Source organism: Pelobates fuscus, chromosome 10 (assembly GCF_036172605.1).
Source record: "Pelobates fuscus isolate aPelFus1 chromosome 10, aPelFus1.pri, whole genome shotgun sequence".
Taxonomy (NCBI): domain Eukaryota; kingdom Metazoa; phylum Chordata; class Amphibia; order Anura; family Pelobatidae; genus Pelobates; species Pelobates fuscus.
In genome coordinates this window covers 39,050,776-39,073,945 of record NC_086326.1, presented here as the reverse complement: position 1 = coordinate 39,073,945, position 23,170 = coordinate 39,050,776, and the positions used below count along the sequence as shown (strand labels likewise).

Sequence of the window (23,170 nt, the reverse complement as noted above, 5' to 3'; positions counted from 1 at the left end):
GCGTGCAAAAAGGCAATTAAACTTGCTAAACTTCAAAATGAAAAAATGATAGCTAAAGAGAGCAAAACAAACCCCAAAGCATTTTTTAAGTACATAAATTCCAAAAAACCCAAAAATGAAAGTATAGGTACACTTAAAACTGAAACGGGGGTGTTAGTTAATGAAGACCAAGAAAAGGCAGGAATTCTAAATAACTATTTCTCCTCCGTATATATTAAAGAAGAACCCATGGCAATAGATGTGCAAATGATTGCTACTAAAAACTTGCAGAATAATTGTAATTGGTTAACTCAAGACAATGTGCTGCAGCAACTAAAGAAAGTTAATATAAACAAAGCTCCAGGGCCTGACGGTATCCATCCACGTGTACTTAAGGAACTAAGTGTAGAAATAAGTGAACCTCTGTTTTTAATCTTTCAAGATTCTTTTCTTTCAGGAAGTGTTCCGGAGGATTGGAGGAAGGCAGATGTGGTTCCTATATTCAAAAAGGGTTCAAAATCCTTGCCTGGAAATTATAGACCTGTGAGCTTAACTTCTGTGGCTGGTAAAATATTTGAAAGGTTATTAAGGGATAATATTCAAGAATTCCTTGAGAAGAATATGTTATCAGCAAAAATCAGCACGGTTTTATGAAGCACAGGTCGTGTCAAACTAACTTGATTGCGTTCTACGAAGAAGTAAGTAGAAGTATAGATCAGGGTGTTGCAGTGGATGTGATCTATTTGGATTTTGCCAAGGCATTTGATACAGTTCCACACAAAAGATTAGTGTTCAAACTCAAGGAAATCGGTCTCGATGAAAATGCTTGTTCTTGGGTAGAACATTGGCTTAAAAACAGAATACAAAGAGTTGTCGTTAATGGTAAATTTTCAAGCTGGACAGAGGTGGCATTTAACATTTTTAACTATTTAACATTTTTATAAATGATCTTGAAGACAGCATTGAAAGTCATGTTTCAGTGTTTGCAGATGACACAAAACTTTGTAAAATAATACAATGTGAGCAAGATATTACTTTGCTGCAGAAGGATTTAGATAGACTGGAGGACTGGGCACTCAAATGGCAGATGAAATTTAATGTTGAAAAATGCAAAGTTATGCACTTCGGCGTAAAGAATACACAAGCAACGTATACCCTTAATGGAAGTGAATTAGGGATAACAACACACGAAAAGGACTTGGGAATTGTTATAGACAACAAACTATGCAACAATGTGCAATGTCAATCAGCAGTGGCCAAGGCCAGTAAGGTATTGTCATGCATGAAAAAGGGCATTCATTCTCGGGACGAGAATATCATTTTGCCTCTCTATAAATCACTGGTAAGACCACATATTGAATATGCTGTGCAATTTTGGGCACCTGTTCTAAAGAAGGATATCATGGCACTAGAAAAAGTGCAGAGGCGGGCTACAAAATTAATAAAAGGAATGGAACATATCAGCTATGAAGAAAGGTTAACAAATTTAAACCTATTTAGTTTAGAAAGACGTCGCCTGAGAGGGGATATGATAACATTATACAAATATATTCGGGGCCAATACAAACCATTGTGTGGAAATCTATTCACAAACCGGACTTTACATAGGACACGAGGCCATGCGTTTAGACTGGAAGAAAGAAGATTTCGTCTAAGGCAAAGGAAAGGTTTTTTTACTGTAAGAACAATCAGGATGTGGAATTCTCTGCCTGAAGAAGTGGTTTTATCAGAGTCCATACAGATGTTCAAACAGCTACTAGATGCATACTTGCAAAGACAGAATATTCAAGGATATAATCTTTCAATGTAGGGTAATAACTGCTTGATTCAAGGATAAATATGACTGCCATTCTGGGGTCAAGAAGGAATTTTTTATCCTAGCTTGTTGCAAAATTGTGCTTCAAACTGGGTTTTTTTTTTTTTTGCCTTTTGGATCAACAGCAAAAAACAGGTGTGAGGAAGGCTGAACTTGATGGACGCAAGTCTCTTTTCAGCTATCTAACTATGTAACTATGTAACTATGTAACTATGTGTGTGACTGTCTGTGACTCTGTGTGTATGTGTTACTATCTGCCTGTGATTGCGTGCGCGTGTGTGTGACTGTCTGCCTGTGACTGTGCGTTTGACTGTCTGCCTGTAACTGTGTGTGGGACTGTGTGATTCTGACTGTGTCTGACAGTCTTCGCCCTGCAGTGAGACGGCAGCCGGGTTATGGTGTCATCGCGGCCTCAGCATCATTACAGGGCATGCGAGGGGCCTGTGCAGGAAGAGCACAGAGATCCCAGCAGCAACCACTGACCACCAGGGACTGAGGATCCACTCCAGCCCTTCTAGAGCAAGGTAGGGAGGCTGGGTGGACCTCTTATTTATTAAATGTGTGTATGTATGTAATGATTGTGTGTCTGTGATTGTATGTGTGTGGGTCTGTGATTGTGTGTATCTCTGTGTATGTGTTTAGTAGATAGCTCCCTTATTTGGTGTCCTTAAATATTGCAATCTAATATAAGGATAACAAATAAGGGATTTATCTACAAAACAACTGAAAATAAGAAAAGGGCGTTTTTAATTTTGATCCTTTAGCTGTTTAGTTGATAATTCCCTGAATTGGTGCCCGTATGTGAGATTTCCATATTTAAAGATACCAAATGAGGGTGCTGTTTAGCAGATAGTTCCCTTATTTGGTGTCCTTAAATATGGCAAGCTCACATAAGGATAGCAAATAGGGGAGTTATCTGCTAAACAATGATCAAAGTTAAGAGGTGTCAGCCAGCCCACAACAAGAAATCTGGGTGGCTAATGTGAGTTATGTGCAAATGTGTTGTCAGATGCCAGCATGCAGAGCACATTGTTTCTGCGTGTGTGTATATGTATCTGCATGTGTGTATGTCCGTATATGTGTATATGGGCAGACATCTCAAAATCTCGCCAACACTACACACAAATACACTCATGCATTTCAACGGCAACAAACCATACCATTATATATAACCACATCACTGCATTCAAATACCACACAACACACAAATGCATGCTTGCATTCAAACACCAACACTACAGACAAACACACACACCCCTACATTCACTCACTCATACTCCATACAAAAACATGCATACATTCACACACAAACACTGCTCAGTGCTAAATACATAAAAAAAAATTGGTTGTTTTTTACATTTAAAGTTGAGGGGGGTGCCAAAAATAGGACCCGCCCCGGGTGCCAAATGCTCTAGGTACGCCCCTGCTTCAAGCATCCTGTTTTTGTTGCGCAAGTCACAAAGCTGTTTTACAAAGTACTATATAGTCTAAAAGCAAACAAATAAAAGAGGAAGTAATCTTTGAACTCACAAGTGTCTGGTGTTTCTGATTTGATTGCTTCACCGAGCGGCTCGAAGTCTAATTTGGTTTCACCTGAAAATATATTTGAGTAACTTTTTATCCCTGTCACTGGTAGACAGCCACAGAAGGCAAATTTAGAGCTGCAATGTAAACACTGCAGCACTAAGTGCAAAAAGGTCACAGCACCCAGACCACTTCAATGAGCTGAAGTGGTCTGGGTGCCTTCAGTGTCCTTTTAAAATCGGAATATTTGCTGCTTATTTCACTTTCTATAATATCATCACAATGAGCTTTGGAACCCATGTGGTTAATACACCTATGGCCATGTACAGGCATTAATAGTGCATAATTAGACAGCACTGGATGACATATTATAGGGACCATCACACTTACACAGTGAGATGACCGTGCAATAAACACTGCTCATTATGCCAACGTCTCCATGGTAATAGATGTAAAAAACAAATTTGCCTGCAGCTTGGTAAATAAAGCAGGTGAGTCACGTGTTGCTCTGATAACGTTAATGAATAATAATGTTTTTTGGTTTTTTTTATTAATGGCTGGTGTAACCATACAATGACAGAAATGCCCTATAGCCACTGTTCTCCATTTAGAGTGCAGCTATCTATATCACAAAAAGACTAAGATCTAGTTTATTTGTTATCATGTGTCTGATATCAAAGTGTATAAACTGATTCAAAAACATTTGACTGTGGAAAAAAAAATACAAATCCCATGGTTCGTCTAGATTAAGCTCTAAAATGTAAGGTTTAAGCGTCAATATATAAAATTATTTTAGTGCACTCTGTAGCCTTCAGTGAGTAATTATCCTGTATTTCATTGTTTTTGAATACATGTTGCTCTGTCTGTTATAATCCCTGTTATTGATTCTTACAGAAGCAATGAAATAAAATATCGTTTGGAAGTACCCAGGATAGGAAATATTGTCAATTTCAATTTGTTCCAATTCGCATGTGTGTAGAAAAGTCTCCTGTAAGTGTCACTCAACATATTGGGCCAGGATCCTACGACAATGAGAAGGTGATAGCAACACGATATCCCCAAAATATCGTAACCCGGTGCCATCTTTCTATCCATCTTTTTCTAGTTCTGGTTGGGTACCTGTAAATGTGTGTTTATTTTTGTCAAGGTATCAAAATAAATCCAGTTGCACTGTAGTCTGTGACTGTAGAAAATAAAAATCAAAGCCTAGGTTTTTCTGTAAGTTATTAAAGCACCTTCATAACAGTGACTTGGTGTCCATTACCAGGGGATTAGTGTTGATTATAACAAAAGAGTTTTAAACATTTGCTGAAAACACTGCAGATTTGACTTTTCATATTTCTACAAATTAGCGGTGGATGTAAACTGCGCAAGCTGAGAATGCCTCTCTATAAAAAAAATATTTTAAGGCAACACTGTCATTTTCTTCTTTCAGTTATCTTTTAATTATAGCCCTTGTATCTTAATGATTATACTCTGTCCTCCCTTGCCATTTTCCTTTATTTATATTTATTATCTGGTCTTACTTGTGCCAGATCTCTATACCTATGAGCGTCCATTTTGTTCTCCTCTGTCCGTGATGTCTGCAGTTCACCTTTCTATGGGTAACATTTGACTGATGAATTGTGGGTAAATCACCTTAGCAACTGAAATGGAACTGTGCTTAAGCCCCAGCCATTGCCAAAGGTCATGCTCCGCACAGGGAAATGCAGTACCTATTTTTTCTTCTGTATAACCAAAATAACAGAGGTGAATTAAAAAAAAAAAAAAAAAATTAAAAAAAGCAATTTATTGCAGCTAAGTACTGCTGTGGGATTTGTGTCTGATTCCTAAAACCTTAAAATATCAATGTACTATTAGTGATCTGGTTTGACTACTGAGATGTGAATCTACTTTAATTACAAGAAATAGTATGTTGTTGTATAAGAGGGTTTATTTCTGTTTTAATGTTATAAGATCAAGCATTGCTCATTATTGTGATGGTATACTGCTTATACTTTTAATTTATACAAGCCTAATACATCTTATTTGTATATAGTAAACTATTGAGATTTTAGTGTTGGTACACACAGTGTTTTTGTGAGTCTTTTGCAACCTTGAGTGGTTATTGAAAAGTTATTTTTTATTACATTTTTGTAAGGTCATGTGGACTTCTCATAGACATGTAAAGAGGACAAATTGGTTTTAGAAAGCTAGTTTTGGTGATCCAACGGGTCAGAGAGGGTTTGGCAAATTATGGATTACAATTACTACAATATAGAAAGGGTGGCTGCTTAGTTAATTAAATTGAGTTCAATATTTTGGTGGAGACAGCTTGGGTGGGAGGCAGACTGTCAGTGGCAAACTCCGCAGATGTTGAGGTCTGTGGAAGAAAGGAGTGGTTTGGGTGGCACAACACTATGGTTAAAATATGGTGGTGGGGTATTTGATGAATACGTGGGCAGTATGCACATCTGACACTTTTCTCTACACAAAAAAATGTTCTTAAAAACAATACTGATTTTTTTTCTGATTACAGTATACAAACCTGGCATATGTTCAAAATCGAAAGCCTGTCAGCAAAAAAGGATATAGCATGGGAGCCAGGACCGAGTCACGATCGCCATCAGTAAAGGTAACAAAGATCTATCTATCTATCTATCTATCTATCTATCTATCTATCTATCTATCTATCTATCTATCTATCTATCTATCTATCTATCTATCTATCTATCTATCTATCTATCTATCTATCTATCTATCTATCTATCTATCTATCTATCTAGATAGATAGATAGATAGATAGATAGATAGATAGATAGATAGATAGATAGATAGATAGATAGATAGATAGATAGATAGATAGATAGATAGATAGATAGATAGATAGATAGATAGATAGATAGATAGATAGATAGATAGATAGATAGATAGATAGATAGATAGATAGATAGATAGATAGATAGATAGATAGATAGATAGATAGATAGATAGATAGATAGATAGATAGATAGATAGATAGATAGATAGATAGATAGAATTAATTTGATACAATATGTGTATATATATTTTATCAAATTAATTGGAGAGGTGACAATATATATTGATGGCTGTTACACTTTAAAAGGTTACTTCAGTGTTTTGAAATGGTCATGGTGCATAGAATCTGTATGTGCAGCATTTTACTGTGAAACGTCGCACATATCAAGTTTAACCCATTTGTTTCCGTAGGTGTAACTCCACCTCAATTATGGAGTGTCATCAGCCAGTCTGGAACAAGAGTTCCGAGCTGGCTAATGTCAATTTTGTGCAAATTGTCATGGACAGTGTGTCATTGAATGGCTGAGAGTGGTCAGCTTATGCTCTCAGCTAATGAATGGCATCTTAATCGGCTTTTGGCAGCTATTCAGAATAACCAGAGCCACAATGAGCCTTGGAGCATGACAGGGAACCAGGTAAGAAGGCATGCTGATCCTAAACAGATTTCATCATTAAAGGGAACTGGGCCATGGTACCCTTGGCATCATAAGTACTACAGCTAGCTTACAAAAGTCGTAATGCTTAACATAACACTTTAAATGAAGCAACATGCAAACGCGTACAATACAGAAAGCTACAGCATACTAAAACATGAAGGGATATCCTAGAGCAGGGGTAGGCAACCCATGGCACGTGTACCATGCACGGCACTTGAGGTATCTTTACACGGCACTCAAGGCTGCTAGAGCCAAACAGACTTCTCTGATTTATCAGGAGTCCCAGTGAAACTTCAGATATCTGCTAATGTGAAAAGGTGGTAAAAGACAATCCTCAATGTACGCATTGCAGCATGTAGAGTAAGTGATCTCTCCAATAACAATCTACATAGATGCACACAACCCCACCAGCAGTCTCACATGCAACACCCCAAGCAGCCTCACACATACACAGCCCACCAAACACACAATGTGACATGTCCATCAACACACTCAATTCCAGAAGCAGCCCCCCATACACAGCCAAAATTCATAGGTATAATACATAATACCACAATTTACTCATGTACATATACAATATAACAGCTCATATATGCACAAATACAAGAATACAAAACAATTACAGTATGAATAACACAAGCAGATTATGGCAACATAGTCACTGCAATTTAAAAAAAAAAATAGGACCAGCACACTACGAGATATCACAATCCTATTTTGGCAGAGTACTGTTAAGAGGTTGCCTACCCCTGCCCTAGAGGGATTGATATCCCATAAAATGGCAGCATTGTGTGACAATTTCAATGAAGTACTTTGCTTGTAAATCTATAGTACCCTTTATACTAAGATCATGGGCTTCTCAAGTTTGCATGTTTTATTGTAAACCAATCTCCTTCTGTTAAGTAAAATAATCTCCTGGCATTGCAATCTACTTCTGTTCTGTATCCGAGTTCAGACTGGCAAATTTGATCTGAAAATGTAACTGTAACGTATGTAACAATCAATGCAAAAGCCATAAAAGAAATAAAATATACTTTTTATTTGCTCTCAAGTAAGTTGCTGATCGCAGTTTTTAGTTGAGCCACATGTTATAATGATAACTTTTTTCTTTATAGAATAATCCACAAAATCCACTTTCTAGCACATCCTAATGAATTTTCTTCATGTTCAGATGGAGACGCCAAGTCCAAGTGACTACCAGTCGGTCCAGAGAAAACCTCCCACAGTACCACCATTCTGGGCTACTTTTGGCAGCAAAGTCGCACAATCCTTAGTAAACAAAACTGATGCCACAGAAAATCCAGGGTAATGAACTACTACTATTTAAAGAAATTCATTCTGATACCATTTTAACATTAACAGATAAATACTAAAATATGGGGCTCTTTACCAAAGTATATATTAAAGGCTTTTAGATGTTCTATGCATTTCTGCACAATACATACCACTGATGCTCATCGTACTCTAGGTTTTACGTGTAACCACGGTTCCCCGTAATGGCCAATATTTCTTCGGGTTTTGATTGAGTTCTGCCTAATAACATGTTTAATAGCACAGACTTGAGGCGTAGTAACTGAAATCTCTTTTGCTGGAGATTGCATATCTTATATCTGCTCATTTCATATACAACTATGTATTAATAGTCAGATAAACAACTACATCTTCAGCTTGCTAGAATGTGTCTGAATTAGCGAAAGTCTGGGAAACCCGTTTGTTGGAAAACTCAAGGTATAATGTAATGTTATTATAATCAGTCAACAACACCAAACGCCGATCTAGCAATTTTCAGAGCTATTCCTTTTTTTTTCATTTAGTCAAAGCAAAATCCACATCCATTTTAACATGTAAGTCATACCTTTTAGTTTGTTTTGTATAGCGGTATACATGACATTTAGCCCATTGAGCAGACCAGTTATCTCCCCCTTTGCACCAGCTTCATGGTCCAGAGAAATGGCTTCTATACCAGGACTCCATCTTGTCCATCTCCATGTATAAGATGGACATGGGCTATAGGTTGTAATAGAAGACTATAGTGCTTTGTGTAAAAATATGTCTGGTGTAACAGTACTTATGTATGTGAGTATTGTGCCTGTATGCAGAAATTAGGTTTGTCTGTTTTCATCATTTTAGAAACTGAATTACCTTAAATGTAATCATGCTGCTATTACCCATTAAATTGGGTAATAGTATCAACCCCTGGATGTTGGGCTAAGGTAACATCCCTAGGACATACTTGAAAACCAGAGTAATCTAAATGTACCTTTCCTGGTTAACCCCTTAAGACCGCAGGGCGTTCTATGCAGTCCCCATTTTAGTGGGTCTAAAATCCGCAGGATGGCATAGAACGTCCTGCGATCTTATGTACTTACCCGGTCGCCGGCGATCCCACGCCGGTGATCGCGGTATGGGGGACTTACCTGGGAGCCCAGGGAGTCCCCCTCCGTCCTTTTCGGCTGCCCAGAGCAGTGCCAAGGCAGTGCCGGCAGGGGGAGTGCCTGTAATGACAGGTACTCCCCCTGCTGTCTGAAAATAATATTAAAATCAGTTAAAACAGTGTAAAAATAAGATTATATATACTTAGATCATATATATATTTATTATATATATGATCTAAGTATATATATACACATATACACACATACACATAAATATACATACACTGTCTACGTGTATTTTTTTTATTTATTTTTTAAATTCTTTATTTTTGTTGTGCGTAAGTTGATAACATTCGCTGGTGAGGTACCCCAAAGGTAATCCTCTAGCGCATGAAGACAGTTAAACATAGAGGTACATGGTAAGACAAGCACATTTTTTGTGGCTATAAACAGTTTGGTTGTACATTGCTGATGCTTTAGAGTGATATAACATAACATTGTCATAAGCTGACTACAAGGGTCAACAACTTGGTGATGTTTGAACAGGTTTAGACAATTCGAGTATAAAAGTAAAGTTAAAGTTAAACAGGTGTAAGCTTGCTTCTTGTAAGGTCAGTTATACTAAACAATAAGGTATTCATCCCTGTGCTTTGAACAGTTTAATATAAGTAGCTGGGTGTATGCTTTTTATGCTGTAGATTTTATGCAGTGCTACTGCCTGTGGTGTTGCGACCTCGACAGGGCTTAATGTCGGGCATGTTTAACGTTATATAAAAGACGTAATGATTGAGGTAATATACCACTGGATCCTGGCAATTCAAGCTATTACGGGCTACTAAAAGGTTGGTCTAAGATATGCATGAGGGTGAGCATTAAATAGGCATGTAAGCAGGGGCACTGCAGATAACATTATTTAAAAATGAAGAATTATAAGGAGAGTGTAAAAGTCCATTGCCGGGTTAGGCCTGACAAGTTTCTTTAATCTTGTCTCTGAGTGTCTGCTTGGCTCTATGTACCGTGTGTACTGCCATTGGCCCCTGCATGCTGTGAGTGGTCCTGTAGATTGCTCAGCCGATGCCCTGTACTGGTAGGCTGTCTGTGTGCAGCTGCCTTCCTCCCTTGGTTATCAGCATTCCAGGGGTCGGAGCCTTCGCTTGTTCCTCTCTCCGGACCCGTCCAGCGGCCTGTGTGTGCTGTGTGCCTTTCCGGTTGGTCCCTTCGCTGCGGGTTGGGGCTCGGAGGTTGGTGGTTGCGGCATGCAGGTTAGAGGCCTCCGGAATCTCCGAGTGGCTGAGAGGTCGGGTATACTGGCCGGTCCCACGTTTGTTTGAGCATGTGTGAGTGCTGTCTCTCAAGGGCCTTGTCAGCTTTACCGGCCATCTCGCTTTTCGGCGCCATTTTAGTCGGGAAGCCCCTCTGTTAGTTCGTGGCGGGAGTCTGCCCAAGGTTCGCCGGACCGCCGGCGGCCAGCATTGAGTTCCGTCCAGAATCCTGCGCAGAGCCGGTCAAAGAATGCCCAAGTATGTTTGGGTGGGTTGATATGAGTGCTCTGTGTCGCAGGCCGTGCCTGTGCTGCCATCTTAACATCTCCCTTACAGGTTCGCTTCACCGCATGGTCAGTCGCTTGTTCGCGTTGTTTTGCGGGGGTAGTCTGCCCCGGCAGGGACCGGGATGTCCCCCGCCGGTCCAGAGGGGGGGGTAGCGGGGCAGCGTGTGCTTCTTGCTTGCGAGCAGTTCCCATGCCGGGCGAGCGGCCGCCTCCCCCAGGCATCAGTCTCCGCTCCCGCTTAGGCCTCGTGGCCGGTTTGAGCACTTGTGTTGCTGTTAATTGCGGGATTCGTATCGGTGCATTCCGCCGGGTGTCCTGCTGCATTTTCCGGGCATCAGGTGCTGCATGCATGCTTTTATTGTCCGAAATTATTGCTTTAATGCCCGCTGGTACCGGAGCGCTTAGAGAACACGTCCGGCCATCTTGGCAGTCAGGCCCCGCCCCCCGTCTACGAGTAATTTAATATTAATATATACATAATTATATATATATATTAATATCAAAATACACGTACAATGATATTGATTAAATATATATATAATTTTCATTATATATATATTTATATATCATAAAAAATAAATATATAAATACGTTAAAAAATAAAATAAAAAAATAATAAAAAAATAAATAGATAAAAAATATATAAACATGCGTAATTTCGTTCTAACTGTATTTTAAAATTAATATATATATATATATATATATATATATATATATATATATATATATTGATATCAAAATACATGTAGAACGAAATAATATATATATCTATATACATAAGTATATAAGTATATATCACTATATATATACCTATATATAAATAAAAATAATAAAAAAAAATTATATACATATATATACACACATATATATATATATACACACATATATATATATAATAATTCTACGCATATATTTATGTAATAATTTTACATAATTAGGTCATTTTATTAATTACAATTTGCAGGACCTGCCTGACAACCCAGGCCGAAAGTTCAGGGAATTACATTTTCTAGTACTATATTTAACCCTGTAACTTTCCAAGACACCATAAAACCTGTACATGGGGGCTACTGTTTTGCTCGGAAGACTTAGCTGAACACAAATATTAGTGTTTCAAAACAGTAAAATATATTACAACGACGATATCGTCAGTGACAGTGACATTTTTTTGCATTTTTCACACACAAATGGCACTTACACTGATGATATAATTGTTGTGATACGTTTTACTGTTTTGAAACACTAATATTTGTGTTCAGCGAAGTCTCCTGAGAATAACAGTACCCCTCATGTACAGGTTTTATGGTGTTTTCAAAAGTTACAGAGTCAAATATAAGGTTTGCGTTTCAGTTTTTTCACATTAAAATTCGCCAGGTTGCCTTTGAGACCGCATGGTAGCCCAGGAATGAAAATTATCCCCATGATGGCATACCATTTGCAATAGTAGACAACCCAGGGTATTGCAAATAGGGTATGTTCAGTATTTTTAGTAGCCACTTAGTCACAAACACTGGCCAAAATTTGCGTTCAAATTCGTTTTTTGCATTTTCAAATATTAACACTAACTTTGGCCAGTGTTTGTGACCAAGTGGCTACTAAAAAAGACTGGACATACTCCATTTGCAATACATTGGGTTGTCTACTTTTGCAAATGGTATGCCATCATGGGGGTAATTCTTATTTCTGGGCTACCATATAATCTCAAATGCAACGTAACCAATCTGGCGAATTTCAATGTGAAAAAACTGAAATATGTAACATGCTATATTTGACCATGTAACTTCCCAAAACACCATAAAACCTGTACATAGGGGGTACTGTTTTACACGTGAGCCATTGCTGAATACAAATATGTGTATTGTATTGCAGTAAAAGCAAACAGCATTTTGACATTCACAGTTAGAATGTCACATAGAACTAAAAAAATCTTATTTTCTCCCATTTTTTAAATATTTTTTTCATAATAAATTATGTTCCATACCTAAATATTTGATGTTAAACGAAAGCCCTGTTTCCCCTGAATAAAATGATATATAATAAGTGTGGGTGCATTTAATATGAAAGAGGTGAATTATGGTTGGACAGACATATAGTAAGGCATAGCCTGTAGTTGTGGGAGGGGTTACCCGGCTATAAAAGCTCAGGCCCCCTCTGGTTCAGCACTGGAATAGCCGGGTTCATTCGGAACCTTTGTACTTCCGGTTCGAGCTCGTCCCCACGTGATCCACCCCAGTCCGAAGTGCTTACCCTCTGCTCGGTACTATCCCTCCGTGCTCGGCGTCAAGAGCTCCAGCCCAGCGTTCTACCGGGGTCCCGACGAACTCCCATCCTCCCCAGCCAGACCCACGGCGGTTGCTGAATCCGGACACTTACTTACCTACTCCAGGGCCCAGAAACCGTGAGTCTCATCCACACCACCCTCAGCCAGACGCCTGGCATCCACGCACACTTGGCACACCTGTTCCAAATTACTTCCTTATACTTACCCTACCGCTCGGTACCGCAGTTCCTTACCATCCGGTTTCACAGGTCACGCAGACCTCAAACTCTTACACTCCAACGCGGTTCGGTAACCGGCCACCCGGCTAAATTAATGTATGCAAAATTTCTTACTGACAAAACGCATGTCAGCTCACAACGCCCCCTGGTGGAGGAAATATATATATATATATCCGTTTACTTTCCCTAAAAACAGACGACCCCTGGTGGCCATACATATTATGACACAATGTTAAAATCGCAGAATATATGTTTGTTTGTTTTTCTTCTTTTTCCCCATATTTCACTATTAAGTTATACTTCAGCTCCTGGCTATTATATCACAATGTCTTTTTTCATGTGTAATATGTTTTGTTCAATGTTTGCTTGAACTTGTCACACATTTCCAAAAGCCGGGTGATGTTACCTATCACCTACACAGGTGTTTTATATAAAAAAAAAAAGGAAAAAAAATACAATTAGATATTTAAATCTAAACTTTGTCTTTGCGCACTCGGTAAGGAATAGCTTACCCCATGTCAGGGGTTGTCCCGTCCTTTATCATGTCCTCCACATAAAAGTCATGACTTAAACCAAATACGTCCATCTCCTCAGGATTCACTCCTGGCCCAATTCGAATCCTGGTTCAACACCTCCCCTGATACTCGGAGCCATCATCGGACTCCCATTCCTAGCATACTACTCGTAAATATTTAAGTTTCACCGCACTCTATCCTTAACCTATATTTATCAGAGAGGATACAAAGGATAACTTCTAACTCTACCCCCAGATTATTACCCCACCTGACGTCCAAGCTATCATCCAAATCAACATCGTTATTTAAAGCGTTAACAGGTAAAACCATTTTACTAATTTAAAAAAAAAAAAAAAAAAAAAAAAAAAAATTTTCAAGGCCAAACCAATTAGCCGTCCCTAACCATATGTTTTATTTCACAGACGGAAAGGGAAAAATAATAATAAATTATAAATCCCTCCAAAACCCAACGTTGGAAACTCGTACAACAAACAAATAGGTACGGTCGCACGACGATCACTCCACCCCGACCCAGTATATATATATATATATACATATATAGGGCAGTCAACTGGTGACAACTGGCGCACAGCCTGTAGCTAAGTTATTGTAAATTAAAATGTTCCTGGGAGGCATACACCCATCCTCGTCGGAGGTATACGCCCCTCGGCCCAACGCATAGACAGAGCCTCACAATAACCACCCTTGGTGGCCAGCTAGGGTCTCACCAGTCACAGCCAACCTACTTTGTCTTGTTACAGTCACAGAGAGGCCAACGTTACCGCCACGTCATTTAGGTGTCCCTCGTCCAACCGGCCCTCCACATAGATAGAGCCTCTCTCGCCACTTGGCACTAGTAGGGCCTCACCTTCCTCACAAGATAGATAATGTTTCGCCGGATTGGCATAGCTAGCACCAGTTGACTCAGGCAACTTCGCTCATAATCAAAACCCGTCTCTTACCCTATTTTTCATTTCTAGTATGTCTCAATCCCATGACCAAGAAGAAGAGCTGGCCATACCTGAAACCCCAACCAGACCCGCCACTCCGGCCGGCCCAAGCACACCCACCGAGAACCTAGAACCAGCCAGCCCATACGCTCTCCGGTCATGGACCATCCCCAAGCTCGCGGCTGAACTACGTCGCATGGGTGTCCCGTATCCAGCTACAGCCCGCAAAGCAGAACTATACAAACTTTACATTTCTAATGCTTGTACTCCCCAACCTGGAGTAGTTCTGCATTCAGAAAACTATAATGAGATCAAGGGTCTGATGTCTTCCCTCTTGGCCTCAATTACCACGATCAGCACCAGGCTGGATAAACTGGAAACTCCTCAGACGGCGACAGTCACCTCGCCCACACCAATCCTCACTCCGGTCCTCCTCCCTCACGGTAATGACACTACCATAAACCCAATACCAAGCACATCCTCCCACATCATCACGCCTGCACATTTCGTACCCCTGACAATACGCAAAGACATTCTGGAAGGCAAGGACATAAACCTGGTTTCTCTGCTAATCACAAGATGTTGTGGAGAACAAGGCTTATTGCTACGGTGATCTTTCGGTTGTGCTAAAAGCCAGAGATCCCAGGCTCAACCGGAAACTCACCATACCAGAATTCGTCCTTGCCTTCGGCCTCTACCGTGACGTAATCTGTTCCACTTCCCCTCACCGTAGGGAGGAATTGGACTTGTACATGCACAAGTTGGTGGACTTAGGACACAAGTATGGGGGTTTTTCCTTCTATGATTACCACAAATCTTTTTCGGCCAAGGCGGCAGCATCCATAACTCAATTCAACCCTCATACCAACTGGAGTAACATGGATACTGAACTCTTCTGCCGCCATTTCGCGGGCCAAAAGCCTCCATCCTGTGCCCTATGCGCCTCTATCTCACACTCCACCAACCTGTGCCCAGTCGATCCTAACCTTCCTACCACTAGTCGGGCTACCTTCGGTTCCTCCACTGCAGAACACAGAGGATTGAAGGACAAGTTGGGCAGACCCATTATATACCTTGGCAAAGCGCAGATCTGCAACAACTTCAATTCAGGAAGTTGTGGGTTCAGTTCTTGCAGACTGCTTCACGTCTGCTCAATCTGCTTCCGGGCACATGCAAAAACTATGTGCCCCAATCGTCTGTACCCCAAACAATGACTAACTGAAGTTAGCATCGACAACCTGGCGTTTTACCTCCAGGCACACCCTTCCCTTCACTTAGTCGACTTCCTCATTCAGGGCTTCACTGAGGGTTTCCACACGGGTCTAGTCACACTCCCCACAGGTATTCTAGAATGTCCCAACTTACAGTCAGCTATCCTTGACCCAATCACTACACAGTCACTACTCAAGACCGAACTGACTAACGGCTTTATCATAGGCCCCTTTGCTCACCCTCCATTCGCCAGCTGGCGCACCAACCCTATAGGTATTGCCACTGGCAAGTCCAACAATAAAAAAAGACTTATCTACGACTTGTCCGCTCCTCATTCTTTACCAACTCCCAGCATCAATTCGTTAATACCTTCGGAAGAGTTTTCCCTGCAGTATACCACAGTAGATGATGCCATTCAATCCATTCTGAGGGCAGGGGGGGAGCCTGGTTAGGGAAAACCGATATTTCCAACGCCTTCAAGCTCCTACCCATTCACCCGTCCCTGTGGCACGTGCACGGCATCAAATGGGAAAACAAATATTACTTTGCCACCCGCCTTACCTTCGGAGCAAAAAGTAGCCCGAAATTATTCGACATTTTTGCCGACACTTTATGCTGGCTACTCCTCAATGTCACTCACTGTCCCGCTGTTCTGCACTATCTGGATGACTTTCTTACGATAGAACCACCTCAGTCCGCACCAGTTAGTCTCCAGAAAACTTTGGCCTTATTTACAGCATTGGGGGTACCACTGTCTCAAGCTAAGACAATAGGCCCTACTACAAAACTTATGTTCTTAGGTATCCACCTAGACACCGTTATGTTACAGGCTAGTCTCCCTCGTGAGAAGGTGCAGCAGATCATTGAGATGGTAAAGTATTTTCTGGGGAAGGACACGTGTACCAGGTCAGACCTGCAATCCCTACTGGGCACGTTAAACTTCGCCATGAAAATCATTCCCCAAGGTCGGGCGTTTATCTCAAGATTGCTGAGCCTTCTCCCGTTTCTCAATACGGACGCCAGCAGGATATCACTAGATATTCACGCAAGGGCAGACCTACTTATGTGGTTACGGTTCCTAACTCATTGGAATGGGGTAGCCATGTTCATTACACCTTTATCAGACTCCTCACCCATAATCTGGACCGATGCAGCAGCTCACACAGGGTTCGCAGCAATCTATATCAATGACTGGTTCAGAGACTCATGGCCGGTAGAAACCCTAGGTTTACCCTCATTTCCAAGTACATCGGCTCTATTTGAGATCTACCCAATAGTGGCAGCCGCAAGAGTTTGGGGACACTTATGGCAGGGGAAAGCGGTAAAATGCTTTTCCGACAGCAAGCCAGCCTGTGACATAATAAACAAGGGTAGATCCTCCTCACTCACCATCATGAGACTGATTCGAAGGCTGACTTGGTTAGCAGCGACACTACAGTTCCATATCACTTGCATCCACATTCCAGGGAAAACCAACATAGCCGCTGATGCATTGTCTCGATTTAACTTACAGGTTTTCTTCAAGACACACCCCACAGCCAACTCCAGACCGGTCAGCACCCCTCCATTCCGAGACCTCATCCTGGACTAGAAAGACTGCTATCTCACAGCAGATACCTAGCCGGAGCAGCCCTATCCACAAACACATCCCGCGCTTATAATCGAGCATTTACCTTATACACCAAATTCACAACAGACCATCAGTTAACCAACACCCATTCTTTAGACTCCATTATCGCCTTTATTTCTTTCTGCCACCTTAACCTAAAATTAACATTGAACACCATTAAACTATATCTCTCGGGTATACAACATCATATCATCAGTGCCTACCCTAGTACTAAACCCTTCATGTCTTCCTATCCCGTAAAAAACATATTAAAAGGTATACTGAGATTAGACATACCCACTACCTCGTCTAGACTACCGATAGACGGTCCCAAGTTTCGCACACTCTCCAATATTTTGGACTCCAAACCTTTCGAATCCCATACCAACCTGGTTATCAAGACAGCGGCATACCTAGCTTTCTATGGGTTTCTACGTCCAAACGAATTCACTACCAATAGTGTTTCTTGTCAGCCTCTCTACATTTCAAATCTTCAGAGAAACACAGATCACTACGTACTCAGCCTAGGTCGCACAAAAACTAACCAAGTAGGCCCACCTACTAAGATCTGCTACTACCCCACGGGCAATCAGTGGTGCCCGGTCGCAGTATTCGACACCTTTTTGGCCACCCTCACAGGTCTCAATCAAAACACCCCACTACTCGCACTCCAAGGTTTACCCTTAACAACGGCCAAGTTCATTCAGTACATCAGAACTCTGTTCATCCGACTCGGCCTCAATCCCACAGGATTTTCCGGTCACTCTTTCAGAATCGGAGCCGCTTCAGCAGCCTCTAGTCATGGCGTACCATCTCACATAATTCAAAGATTAGGCCGGTGGAAATCAGCGGTTTACACCACTTACATTCCACAACCAGAAATAGAACTAAGATCAGCATTCAAAGGTCTTGCTATGTAATCTGTGTATAAATAAAATGAATTGTTTACTCCAACCTTTTTGCCCTCTTTTATTTCAGGCCTACCTCATACGTCGGTTACGGCACACCTCAACCGACTTTCATATTCTGGTATAATCAGTACACTTACGGCTTATGTCCCCGACTACAAATAGTAAGGCATAGCCTGTAGTTGTGGGAGGGGTTACCCGGCTATAAAAGCTCAGGCCCCCTCTGGTTCAGCACTGGAATAGCCGGGTTCATCCCTCCCACCACAACCCTCTATAAACCATTCCTGGGTGGGCCCTCTTTTATTTCAGGCCTACCTCATACGTCGGTTACGGCACACCTCAACCGACTTTCATATTCTGGTATAATCAGTACACTTACGGCTTATGTCCCCCACTACAAATAGCGCAAATGCCAGGTTTTGTTTACGTTTTTTTTTGGATTACAACTTGTACATTTGGCTGCGGTCTTAAGGGGTTAAATACTTTGGTATTATTAATATTATTATTATTATTTTATACCCACATACAGGGAAATTGACATTGAAGAGGTTAATATAAATATTGTTAGTGTAGTTACAACTTAATTTATATTGAGACTTATACCAACAATCTATCTTTGTATTCTAAAGTAGTGAGATGGGAACACTAATAAATCTATGAAAATAAATAAATATATAAATGAGGTAATTAATTAATATAACAGAAGAATACGTGGCAAATCCCTTTTTTTTTTTTTTTTTTTACAAAAACTTGAATATTTATTTGGGGTAAAATATTGTAGTACTGTAATACTGCTGATCGGAATATAAAAAAGCATGCAAGGCAAATATTTAACGAAAACTTACCTAAACTTATATGCAAGACTGTAAATTTAAATGACTGAAACTTCCATACTAAAATAATTCAGATAACAGGAAACCTTGAAATACAATAACTAAATTAATAAATGATACATGGAGATAATTTGCAATGCATTCCTATACATATTAAAGTCAGTTCAGGGTGTGCCCTGTAATTCTGGTTGCTTACATTATGTTTATTGAAATGCTATTTTGTTTTTAGTTTAAATTTGTGACAGTAGTATTGCTATATTTTATAGGAAACATTAACTTTTTATTTTGGTATTTGTCTTAAAATACTGGACTTAACAAACAGGAGTATTTGAACTGAGCACGGTTTTTTAAAAGGTTGCAGTGTCGTCAAATACCGTATTTATCGGCGTATAACACGCACAGGCGTATAACACGCACCTCATTTTTAGAAAGAAATTCCAGGAAATTTCCCCCCTCATGCCATAGTATTCCCCCCCCTCATGCCATAGTATTCCCCCCTCATCCCATAGTGTTCCCCCCTTTCCATAGTATTCCCCCCCTCCCCTCCCATAGTATTCTCCCCCCCTCCCCTCCCATAGTATTCTCCCCCCCCTCCCATAGTTCTCCCCCCCCTCCCATAGTATTCCCCCCTCCTCCCATAGTATTCCCCCCCTCCTCCCATAGTATTCCCCCCCTCCTCCCATAGTATTCCCCCCCTCCTCCCATAGTATTCCCCCCCTCCTCCCATAGTATTCCCCCCCTCCTCCCATAGTATTCCCCCCCTCCTCCCATAGTATTCTCCCCCCTCCTCCCATAGTATTCTCCCCCCCCTCCCATAGTATTCTCCCCCCTCCCCTCCCATAGTATTCTCCCCCCTCCCCTCCCATAGTATTCTCCCCCCCTCCCCTCCCATAGTATTCTCCCCCCCTCCCCTCCCATAGTATTCTCCCCCCCTCCCCTCCCATAGTATTCTCCCCCCCTCCCCTCCCATAGTATTCTCCCCCCCTCCCCTCCCATAGTATTCTCCCCCCCTCCCCTCCCATAGTATTCTCCCCCCCTCCCCTCCCATAGTATTTCCCCCTCCTCCCCTCCCATAGTGTACTTCCCCCCCCTCCCCTCCCATAGTGTACTTTCCTCCCCCTCCCATAGTGTACTTCCCCCATTACCCTCCCATAGTGTACTTTCCTCCCCCTCCCCTCCCATAGTGTACTTTCCTCCCCCTCCCCTCCCATAGTGTACTTTCCTCCCCCTCCCCTCCCATAGTGTACTTTCCTCCCCCTCCCCTCCCATAGTGTACTTTCCTCCCCCTCCCCTCCCCTCCCATAGTGTACTTTCCTCCCCTCCCATAATTACTTACCTGCCCTGAAGCGTGGGCCGGCTTCACAGCGCGCACCGCGGTACAGGAACTTTAATTTAAGGTTCCGGTTTCCGGCGGGACTGAAAGGAAGTGTGCACAATAGTGTGCACACTTCCTTTCAGTCCCGCCGGAAACCGGAACCTTAAATTAAAGTTCCTGTACCGCGGTGCGCGCTGTGAAGCCGGCCCACGCTTCAGGACAGGTAAGTAATTATGGGATATCGGCGTATAACACGCACCCACGATTTTTCCCCTATTTTCAGGGGGAAAAAGTGCGTGTTATACGCCGATAAATACGGTAGTTTAGTATTAGCTTCACCTCCTGTACATTTAATGGTTTGACAATAGCTTTTGATGAAAGAATGGGTAAACATATTTTTTAAAGCGTGCGTGTAGACTTTGGACTAATCTTGCAATAGAATGTAATGATGGTTTTAATTAATTTAAGAAAAGGTTTTCATGTTTAATTTCTAAGTTATAGATCATTTTCTGACGCACAAGTGATACATAACAGATCATTAATTTTATCACCACAGCCCTGGGACATACGAGGGTGACGCAAATGTGGGAAGGAAAATAATTTGGCCTGGAAGATTTGGAGCCCCTGATTGGTCGAACATTCCAGCATATTCAAAGAAGACTTTTAGAGCGAAGGTAAATGCTTTCTGCAGATAGCAGCATGTTGAAAGATGTGTATTTATTCTCTCACTAAGACACTTATTAAATATCTTGTATTCTAGAGAAAGAGTAGAGATACCCTTTTCATTCTTCTTTTACAATACTTTTGTGTTCAGTTCTTCACATATGCACTGCAATAAAATACATAAGCTGGGAGATTGTGGTGAATATGATAAATTTACTAGGAAAATAGTTTTTTATATCTTTATACAGCACATTTATGTTTTATTGTAAAAAAAAGGGGTTATTTTGCAAATGATAGACACCAGGTACAATGCATGCACTATGTTAAAATCCTAATATAAACATAAAAATAAATTAATAGACAAAGATTGTATGTAGGAAACAGGCATACAATGTATATAGTGTTAAAGTGAATAGATTCATCTCAGATGCAACTGAAAGAGATAATAACTAATATAGGGCAGTACAGTTTGAGTAAAATATAAAGTGCAAATGCAGGTATTATTCATACATCCCACGCACATTTTACTGAGCCTATGATTCACTGGCTCAGATAAATCAGCATGAAATAGTATAGTTGACTCAGGATGTGAGAAGGCTCCAAGTTAAAAGACATCCAATTTATTGCATAACACACATATAAAATCTTACATTAAAACAACGGGCCTTCAGCAAAAGTCCTTCCCCATAAAGTTCACCGACAACAGGGTAGACAATCTTCGGTACTGCAGATTTTGTGGACTACATCTCCCCAGATGTTTTGTCATCATTAAGAGCATTATGGGAGATGTAGTCCAAAATATGGAACCTTGCCTAGAGTGTACCTAAGAAAAAAAGATGCAGTCTGTCTGCACTAAATTTTTTCTTTTTATGATCTGGAAGGAAAACAAAGTAATTGTGGGGGAGGGAGAAGGGGGAGTAATACAAAATTATGTAAATTACAATAAGAAAATTGTAAGACATAGTAAATGTCAAATACAAGAGAAAACAATACAAAATGAAATTGTATCTTTGTAGAGTTGTAGTTGGTCATGTAATACCCTCCAACTAGGTCTTAACTGCAGGCTGACTTAGAAGTGGTAACAAAATTACTTCTACGGGGGATGCAGATTTGGGATGCACTTGGGAAAAGAAAATACAGTCTATTTCAATAAATATGTTCTCCATAAACAGAACAATGTGTTCCATTGTAAATAAAATGTTGGTTTTCTCACTTTTATTTTCAGTTGGCAGAAGAGAGAGCTTTCAACAAAAAGAGGCATAGAATTGCCTACTGGAACCTCTATAAGTGAATTTACCTAGCTTTCATTCACTACACCAAGTCCATTAGCTAGTGTAAGGGAATAAACTGATCAATAAAAAACTAGTGTGTATGTGGGTTACTTCACTACAAGAACTGACGAGTTTTAACAAAATCTAAGTGTAATGCAATAGAATACGTAAGGAATAATTGACGACGGGCCGTTGAATTATTAGAAAAATAATGCACACCCGAGGTGGTAAAGCGGACACGATGCGAAGTGGAGTGGCCGTTACACCTCGGGTGTGCATTATTTTTTTCTAATAATTCAACGGCCTGGAGTCAATTATTCTGCTTATACTACAGTTACCACACCTCGAAACATTGTTCAGATGATGTATTTCAAGACGTTTGTCAAGTTTTTGTCACTAAAACGCTCTTGTATGTAGGACTAATTTCTTACGCAACTGTAATGCGGTCAAGACCTGTCTGGAACTACTTTAGCCGTGCGTCTCTCTGAAAATAATGCACACCTTAGAACGTTCGTCAACCAATGAAGCATTCAACAGCCCTGTAGTATAAAAACAAATAATCTGTATATCTGTTACCTTTAAAAAGATGTGTGGTGTAACTCTATTAACATCATTAACTCGTTATGAGAAATAAGCAATGTAAATGTGTAGTGAATAGAATATAAAAGTGCAATGTTTTTATCATAGTTTATAAGGT

At 40.6% G+C, this 23,170-nt stretch overlaps 2 protein-coding genes across 1 annotated transcript; both read left to right on the top strand.

Annotated features, from left to right (window-relative positions):
* The window catches only part of LOC134575337 (trypsin), a 53,394-nt gene that overhangs the window by 10,779 nt on the left and 19,445 nt on the right, over positions 1 to 23,170 (top strand).
* CIMAP3 (ciliary microtubule associated protein 3) lies at positions 4,253 to 22,493 on the top strand. The gene is made up of 5 exons (XM_063434806.1): positions 4,253 to 4,357; positions 5,838 to 5,933; positions 7,946 to 8,079; positions 21,096 to 21,213; positions 22,428 to 22,493. The coding sequence occupies exons 1-5, from the start codon at positions 4,289 to 4,291 to the stop codon at positions 22,491 to 22,493; spliced, it is 483 nt and encodes a 160-aa protein (XP_063290876.1). The 5' UTR covers positions 4,253 to 4,288.